General features: G+C 47.1%; 1 protein-coding gene across 1 annotated transcript; it reads left to right on the top strand.

The window, feature by feature from the left end:
- The first annotated feature begins 948 nt into the window (after positions 1 to 948).
- Positions 949 to 1,908, top strand: LOC102375988 (olfactory receptor 1019-like). The gene has a single exon (XM_006032231.3). The coding sequence runs from the start codon at positions 952 to 954 to the stop codon at positions 1,906 to 1,908; it is 957 nt and encodes a 318-aa protein (XP_006032293.1). The 5' UTR covers positions 949 to 951.
- Positions 1,909 to 9,786: the final 7,878 nt, after the last annotated feature.

The following is a 9,786-nucleotide window of genomic DNA, read 5'->3' as shown; positions in this document are numbered from 1 at the left end:
AAAGAGCATGTACAGGTACGCCCAGATATCTGGGCCTCATGGACAAGGCCTGGGCTCATGGCCTGCAAGGCCTGCCCGTACACTCTAGACTAAACAAAACCACACACACACACACACACACACACACACAAAAAACACACCACGAACATTCGGACTATTGACATTTTTACAGTTCTGCCAGCGGGGGACACCCATGGAGGACTCAGGGGTCGCCCCGCATGAACAAAAGTCCAAGGCCTCGGCCCACTTGACGCGTCTCTGCAGCTTGAGCCGCCAGTGGTCTCACAGTACGAGGACCAGGCGTCCCGCCTCGACTCGGCACAGCGCCCCCTTGAGGGCCCAGAGCTCCTCAAAGGCAGGCACCGTCTGCCGGAGGACAGCGTGCTCAAATTCGAACGAGAGGCGGGCCCGCACCAGCAGGCGGAAGAGCTGCAGGGCGTCGACCATCCCGAAAGAAAGAAAGAAAGACAGAGAGAGAGAGAATACAATACAATGCAAATAGAAACTTTAAACCTTTACATGCTTCTCTAAATATCACTTGTGGCATGGATTGAAAAAATGTGCTCATCATTTCCTTTCCCCTAAACTTACTTATTCAATTAAATTCAAACTGGCAGTGAAAAATTCAATGAAGCTTTGAAATCTGAGAGAGAAAAATATTAGCAACTATCTCAATTTATTCTTCTCCTTATGTGCTTGCCATATACTTATGTCTGTATGTTTATCCAAGACTCAATGAATGACATTTGTCCAAGAAATGTGGTCTTTATCTTTCTCTTTTAGACATATTATCTACCAGACGTTAAGAAAATACACTGATCAATAAATCAGCATCCCTCTGGCTTGATTCTTGATGGCGAACATGACCTGTGCCTACCACTTTTCTGTGTTCTAGCTTCAGTGCTTCTATTTACTAGAAAATATACATAGGTTACAAATCCTCTGAGAAGTATGGCTGAAGGAAATGACACTTTAGTATCTGAGTTCATTCTCCACGGTTTCACAAACCATCAGGAGCTGCAGATGTTATGCTTTATAGTATTCCTAGCCATCTATGTGGCCACTGTGCTGGGGAATCTCGGCATGATTATGTTAATCAGAACTGATTCCCACCTCCAGACTCCCATGTACTTCTTCCTCAGCCACTTATCTCTCCTGGACTTGTTCTTCTCCTCCACTGTCATTCCCCAAACCCTGCTGACATTCTTAGCTAAGAGGAAAGCCATTTCCTTCACACGGTGTGCAGCTCAGCTCTTTTTCTTTGCCACCTGTGCCACAACTGAATGCTACTTGCTGGCTGCCATGGCCTATGATCGTTATATGGCAATCTGTGACCCTCTGCTTTACAGGGTGACCATGTCCCAAAGAGTTTGTGTTGTGATGGTGGTCAGTGCATACATAGCTGGTGCAGTCAGCTCAACCATCCACACTGTTTCCATATTTCGGCTGCCCTTTTGCCATTCCAATAAGATCAATCATTTTTTCTGCGATGGGCCGCCCCTCCTAGCACTCTCCTGCTCAGACACCTATGTCAATGAAATGGCACTTTTTGCTGTGGTTGGGTTCAATGTGGTAAGCACCACAGTTGTCATCCTAGCATCCTACGTCTCCATCCTAGCCACCATCTTGAGGATCCGTTCCACTGAAAGCAAATACAAAGCCTTTTCCACCTGTGTGTCTCACCTGACAACTGTCTCCTTGTTCTATGGCAGCTCCCTTTTCATGTACTTACGTCCTACTTCCAGATACTCACTGGATCATGACAGAATAGTCTCAGTGTTTTATTCAGTTACGACCCCTGTGCTAAACCCTCTCATCTACAGCCTGAGGAACAAGGAGGTGAAGAATGCCTGGAAGAAAGCAACAAGGCAATTCCTTTCATCAAAGGTAAAAGATAATTGTAGTTAGAGCACACCTATGAAAGACCTTGGAGACCTGTCTTGTCCTGTGATGAAGGAGTTTATAACAACTCAAATTTATATGCAAATCCAAGTGAATGGATAATGAAAGTATGTGCTCTAGGAATGGGAAAAGAAGACTACATAGGAAAAACATTTCTGGACTCAATCTTATGACTTGGAGTAAAGATGGGAAGAAATACTTATGTTCTTAATCTTGAATCAGTGAATTTGCTGGGGATCTGTAAGAAATAGTACCAGATATTAAACAGAAATTATCAATCCAATTTAAATTGGTATGATAAAATTTACATGTAAAAAAGAAAAACATCACAGTGGGTGCATCTACACATCACCAAATGGTGCTGAATGGTGACGTAGCGATCACACAGGACTACACGTGATTGATTGATAGCTATGTTACTGTAGCAGTGTGCTCCCCGCTTATAGTATGCTGCTATGGCAATGTAGCAGGGGAATTTAAGTGTGTGCCATCCATATGACACAGTACAGGTGGTTACTGTGCTGTACTTTATGACTAAAGCACAGCACAGTAACAATGTCGCTATAGGGTGATGTGTAGATGTGCCCATTGTTGCTCAACACATACTACACTCCTGGCCTCAAGGAGGATGCTTGTGTTGGAGAACTTTGTACATCTAAGCTAAGAGCTACCTCAAATTCTTATCCATAGGTGATGCATAAGGACAGTATGGGGGGTGGGGGGGCAGGCAACAGTGAGCACTCCAGCTGGTAGGGGGCACAGAGAGTGCTTGTTCCCCCTCTAAAATTGGCTCTACCAGTGGCACGTCAGTGGCAGAAGTGCCGGCGGCTGGGCAACCTCCCCCCTGGGTCATGCCCCACAGGTGCTGTCTCAAACAGGAGGCACCAGTTGCCCATGTTCTTATACATAAACTAACAGAATTTCCAAAGTGTGGAAAGCCTGGATATGGTCACTGTATAAAAAGCCATTCACAATGCTGGCAATTTAACAGGCAGACTTTGGAGATTTTGGAAAATAGGGGCTCACTGGCAAAAAATGGGACTTCTATTAGTGATCCACAATAGAAAAATGGATATTGAGTTAATGAGCAAGGATTAACACCTACAAAACCACAGACTAAGGAGAGGAAAGAATCAATACAGAGCCTAGACCTGCTTCTGCCCCACAACAGAGAGAGTCAGTTGCACAAGCCCCTATGTCATGAGTTTTGCCTGTCAGTGGCTAGGGGTGCAGGGCCCCAGAACCCCCCTGCACCTATCTTCTTAACACTTGGCAGGTTTTGTGGCTGCAGCAGGGCCTAGCAGCCAGGCCTTCAGTAGTTCTCCCCCCCGCCCATGCCCCAAGACAGACACAGTTGCACAAGCACCCATGTCACAAGTTTTATCAGTCAGTAGCTAGGGGTGCAGGGCTGAATAGCTGCCTGCTCACGCAAGCCTAGTGGTTCGCTTTGTGGCCTCAGCAGGGGCTACCATCCCTGCAGCTTTCACCCTGCCAAGCCTTAACACACACTGTCACCCATGTCACAAGTTTTGCTTGTCCGCAGCTTGAGGTGCAGTTCCCCCCAAACTCCTACACCAATCTTCTTGAAACTTGACAGGCTTTGTGGCCTCACCAGGGGCTACTATCCCTGAAGTTTTTACCCCCCCGTGGTGTAACACATACATGTGACATGAGTTTTGTTTTCAAGAATTTGGGGTGCAGTTCCCCCTGAACCCCGGCAGTGATCTTCTTGAAACCTGGCAGGCCTTATGCTATGCTCTAAACAGAGGCTACCACTCCTGTAAGTTTAATCCAAATCAGACAAAAAGCAAAAAAGTTATAGATATTTCATTGATTCCCCATTATATCCTATGGCTGGATTTCTGAAGTGGCTCCGAAGCTTTTATGAAGCGGTTTGGAAGCTCTGTACCACTTTGGAAAGCCTAAAGCATCCAGTTTTGGGCCCCACAATTCAAAAAGGATGTGGAAAAGCTTGAGTGAGTCCAGCGAAGAGCCACGTGCATGATCAGACGTCAGGAAAACAGACCTTACGACGACAGGCTGAGAGCTATGGGGATCTTTAGCTTGGAAAAGCGCAGGCTCAGGGGTGATCTGATGTCCACCTATAAGTTTATCAGGGGTGACCACCAGTATCTGAGGAGACGTTTGCTTACCAGAGCGCCCCAAGGGACGATGAGGTCGAACGGTCATAAACTACTACAAGACCGTTTCAGGCTGGACATAAGGAAGAATTTCTTTACTGTCCGAGCCCCCAAGGTCTGGAACAGCCTGCCACCGGAGGTGGTTCAAGCACCTACATTGAACACCTTCAAGAGTAAATTGGATGCTTATCTTGCTGGGATCCTATGACCCCAGCTGACTTCCTGCCCTTTGGGCAGGGGGCTGGACTCGATGATCTTCCGAGGTTCCTTCCAGCCCTAATGTCTATGAAATCTATGAGAGAAGCCAGCACTTTGATCCAGACATGCTGCTTCGGATGCCAAAGTGTCTGAAGCTTCTCCAGATCTGAAGCATGGTCTGAAGCCTCACACAGCCCTGCCCAGCAGTTCAGGGCTACTTGCTCTCAGGAGCTCACAGACACCCTGGTCTCCTGGCCCTTCTGTGGGCAGAAGGAGACCCTGGTACACACAATGCTTGAGTATACCAGTCTGCAGCCTCTCCACCTTCAGAACCTCCTCCTGAGGTTCTGGATGAATTTCATCCCCCAACTTTTTATTTTTGATCACCCCATTCATGGCCCCACCAAGTCCTGGGACCTCATGGTCAACTTCCTCCTGTCCCTGGCCAAGTGGACCCTGTACATGACCAGGAAGGAGGCTCTGGCCAGGAAGGTGCCCAGGGACTGTGGGACAGCATTTCTCTCACTCGTCCACATTTCTTGGCAGAGCATCAATGGGAAACATCCACTGGCTCCTTAGATGCCTTTGAGGACTGGTAGCTGTGGCCCAGTGGGGCTCTTCTCAGTGTCCCCCTCAAGAGCCCTTATTTTGACATTTTGACCCCCACTTCATTTCTATCCTGTTTTTTCCTGAGTTGTCCCAAAATATATATTAGTTGTATCTTTCACTCTTTGGTCCCACACAGTGGGGACTATTAGTTAACTGGGTGGGCCTTAAGGCCCATGCCTACTGGAAGATACAAATAGACAGGCATTTCTGGGGCCTAGCCAACTGGTATCTCAAGACACTAGTCTCTTGTGCCAACTGGACTGCTGAATAAGACCTAACATTGAGTTCCCTGCACCCTCTACCCACTGCAGTAGTCTGACAGTGGGGGCTGCTGCCTGGCTATGACCTGCTGCCACCTGGGATAACATGTGACCCCAAGAGTGCGCACCTGCCAGACCCAGACAAGGACCACATGGGCTCCTTGGCTGTGGCATGGACACTACACCAGAGATGTATGCACCTTTGGGTCAGAGGCCAGTGGGCCATGGTTGCACAGTTGGCCTTTGTGCAGCACCCTTGCCATATGTGCCCCCGTTCTGCCATCTGGCCAGCTATCACCTGGAAGATGTTCTCAGTGTGGTGGCCTGCTTTGAACTGTCAATGAATGTCCCACTGGTCCCAAATGGCCAGGAGGTCAGCCACCTCATTTGCCCTCCAGCTGGGTCCTAGGTGCCAGTCCTGAGCAGGCTCCTCTGCCTGCGTCCTGGCACTTGCTTCACTAGCAGGAATCCTGGTGTTCCCTATTTAAAAACTGCAAATTCACTGATTAAAAAAATTCCCAAATTCACTCTTTAAAATACCTCAAATCCATGTTCTTCCACAATTAAAATAAAAGACCACTATATATATATATATATATAGGAGAATGGGCCCGGCCTGATCAAGCCTGGCCCACCCAGCTAGTGCATGTCTTTGGACAGGAGCCACAGGTCCAGGAGGTATGTGTTCTAGTCCTGTCCAAGGGTGTGCTAGCAGGCCGTACCAGGGCAGGTCAGACTGGGTCAGGTTGGAACCATTCTTCCCGCACAGACCATGGGTCAGGCAGTGCTGCAATGGGCATTGCCTGGCTGGCTACTGCTGCCAGTGTTGGGGGCTGTGCACTGCAGCAGGGGGAGAGGTTGGGCATGTGGCAGCCCCACCTGAAGCTCCCCCCAAAAACCCCATATCCCCGCCTCCCACATACACCCACATACTCACCCCACAACCCTCCAGAAACCACACATCCCCCCCCACCCCCAGTCCCTGCTCACCTGGGAGAGCAGCCAGGGCCAGGTCACACTGCAGCCTTGCCCAATTTCTGTTTGCCCTGCATGCTAAGAGCCATTGGCAATGTGTAAGGGATGCACATGGGTGCATGTGCACCTCCTGCAAAAAGCGACACCAACACTGACTGAGGGAAGTCTTCACTTGCTACCCCCCCACTTCACCACCAGCACTGCTGGTGGCATCTGTGGGCTGACCGCCGGTTGGCGCTCACCACCTGCCCTCCCCCTGCTGCTGACACAGCTGCGGCTGCCTGGAGGAGCTCCCTGCTTGCCACCACCACACACCCCACCACCAACACCACCACCAGCAGGCAGTTTCCATGCCCCGCCCCCCCTCCCCAGCCTCCGGGAGCACATGGTATTCATGCTAAGAGCACATTCTGGGGCAACAGAAGCACCATAGAGACACTCTGGCTGGATACCAGAGGGTCTGTCTGGAGGACCCACCTCTGGGTTGCCTCAGGGCATGGCTCTGGACTGTGCCTTGCCCTGCATTTTTTCTGCAGGTTTTTTCTGATACCTGGACATCCTGAAAAACTAGGAAACATTTTTTTTAATACTCAGCGTGCCTTTTGTGGCATTTCAAACTGGTTTGAGACACCACAACAGGCATGTGCACATTCATCTGGACACAGACTTTGAGGTTACAATGGGAGTTAAACAAAGCTGTTGCTCCAAAATTCTTCTCCATATTCCCTGATGTGATGCTATATCTGACCACCAACACGTTTCCAGCTGGAGTGGAGCTAAACTACTGAATGGATAATAAGCTGCTTAATCTCAGTCGACTCTGAGTCAAAACCAAGACAACTCGGTCCTCAATCATTGCGGTCCAGTATGCTGATGATGCTCTAGGGCATGTTCACTTGGAAGCAGGCCTTCAGGAAATTGTTGACATCTTTACTGAGGCATACACAAAATAGCACTAACACTTAACATTCAGAAGACTAAGATCCTCCACCAACAAGCTCCTAATGAACAATCCTCATGTCCAGTAATCCAGATCCATGGTGAGACTCTGGAGAGTGTTGAGTATATCTCATACCTTGGAAGTCATCTGTTGCAGAAGACTGACATTGACGAAGACATCCTACACCACCTGAAATGTCCAAAAGCAGCCTTTGGACTCTTGAAAAAATGGGTGTTTGAAGACCACAAAATCAGATCTGAAGCCAAGCTACTGATTTATAAAGCAATCATGATCCCTACCTTGCTGTATGAAACTGATACATGGACAATGTACAGGATACATCTAAAGTTGTTGGATAAGTACCATCATTGCTGCCTATGGAAGATCCTTTGGCTCCAGTGGGAAGACAGATGGACCAATATTAGTGTTCTCCTGCAAGCAAAAACCAGGAGTACTGAGGCGATGATCAACTAACATCAACTTCGTTGGGCCAGCCATATCATCCAGATGTCCGACTCCAGACTCCCGAAGCAAGTCTTATTCTCCAAGTTCAGCCAAGGTGTATGCCCAATGAGAAGGAAAAGAAAGAACTTCAGGAATGTCCTCAAGGCCAATTTAAAAAAATGCAACATTGATGTCAACTTGTGGGACACTATAGCACAGGATTGCCCCAAATAGAGGAAGAGTCTGCTGCAGGGATCTCAGTACTTTGCAGGATCATCAGAAACTGCATGTTGTGGACCAAATCAAGAATCCAGTGACACCCACTCCACACAGAAACACATTTCCAAGCTGCATTGCAGTCTGTCAATTCCAGATAGGCCTCATGACTCATCTTTGTACGCACAGATAAGACAGTCATGGAAGGCAATCATCCTTGACTGCAAGGGATTTCCAAAGAAGATGTGATTTACCACAAAACTCTCTATAGTAAGGCCATTATTGGACCTGCATTGTCCTAGTAAAGCTTGCTTTGCTGTCTATATTGTACTTGAAAATAGATAATAAACAAATTTAAAACTAGATTTGGTGAAGAAATGTCTAATGAGAAATGTTGATCTGTTAGAGGCAGTCGTCTTGAACATTGGAGACCAAGGTTCAGGGGTCTCTCCATAGAGAACATACTTCATAGAATATGTTGAGTAGAATAAAACATAGTGAAAATATTTCTTCACTCAAATGCCTAATAAACCATCAAATAAAATGTGAGCAAATCCATGCTCCAATTAGTGTTAATGAAACGCATGCTGAAATAGCATGATGATGTTTCTTCCTTTGGAGACAAAATTGTATAAAGTTTCTGAGCTTACAACTTCCTGTATCTCATTAAGTGATAAATATTACCACCTACTTCAATATCCACCCAGCAGAGAGACATTTGAAAGCTCTGTCATAGACCCAGAACTTGTTAGGGAAGTACACCGTGGGTGCATTTACACATGCAATTAATGTGCCTGAATTTTCTGCACAGAAAATTTAGGTGCATTAAACTGTGCCCCTGCAAGCATTTGCAAGTGCGCCCATTGAGAGCAACTTTTCTCCCAGTGGTAGCAGTTCAGTCTAGAGCTGCTCCTGGTCTCCTCTGCCTCCCTGCAGCAGCCAGGAGGAGATACAGGCGTTTCCAGGTTCCAGCCCCAGGCTGGCAGGGAGCATGGTTCCAATCTCTGTGGGGTGAGAGAGAGCTGTTGCAGCTACTGGGCAGCTGCCTCCCAGTCACATGGAGTTTCAGACAAATCCCAATCTCCACGTAGCAGGGAATGCTGTCCCAGCTACCGGGTAGCTGCCTCCTGGCCCTGTGGAGATTGGGACCAGTCCAGATCTCCATGTGGCTGGGAAAATTATCTCCACTGCAGTTTCCTTCCAGCCCTATGAAGATCAGAACCTGTCCAGATCTCCATGTGGCTGAGACAGCATCCCACCTGCCCCCCTAACAGGGAACGTGGCCTGACAGGCAGTGCACCGGTGCTCTCAGGGGATGCATGTACAACCCCGTGCACCTGCTGTGGGGCATTATGTCCTTCAGCTATTGGCTGCACAAAGAGAAAGGAGGAATGACTCGAGTATCTGGGCCCTTTCAATAAAGTATTCCAGTATGGTCTACCCAATATACCTGATCAGTTCTTCCATACTTAGGAGAAGCCTGGGAAATTCAGTCTTAGAGCAAGCGTGAAAGAGGACATCTTATCTTGGCTAAATGAATATGTGCATGAGAATTTACTGACAATGAGCTATCTGGCTATTGGTCTGCCTATGATAAGTTAATGCTAGACTTTGATTTATTGTAATTTCATTAATTAATTCTGAATAAGTTTTCCCATTCTATACTATATGCTTTCACCTACATTTATGTATTTGAACAATGCCTAACAAGCTGAAGATTTTGGACATGACTAGTACACACTGCTACTCCTGTAATACAGATCTTTACTACTAACAACAATTAAATTTTGCACAGAATATCTACCACACGTTTGCTTTATGTTCTGTACTGTCTTATGTATAAGCAAAATATATTTTGATTCATAAAATGTCGATAAATTATGGCTTCTTATATCTGCCAAGCAGTGTGACTTAAAATCATAAAATACATGGATGATCTGGTAGCATAAAATTGATTAATCAATGTGTGTGCTACAAGAAGGCTACTGTTCTTGGACAGAGAACACTGGAAATATGTGTGTGCAGATGAAGATAGTGGACACTGGATGCAGACCAGGGACTTGAACATGAGTTGCTCAAATGTTACATGAAAGTGTTTTCT

Source organism: Alligator sinensis, unplaced genomic scaffold, assembly GCF_000455745.1.
Source record: "Alligator sinensis unplaced genomic scaffold, ASM45574v1 scaffold1_1, whole genome shotgun sequence".
Classification (NCBI taxonomy): domain Eukaryota; kingdom Metazoa; phylum Chordata; order Crocodylia; family Alligatoridae; genus Alligator; species Alligator sinensis.
This window is presented reverse-complemented; position numbering and strand designations above follow the sequence as displayed.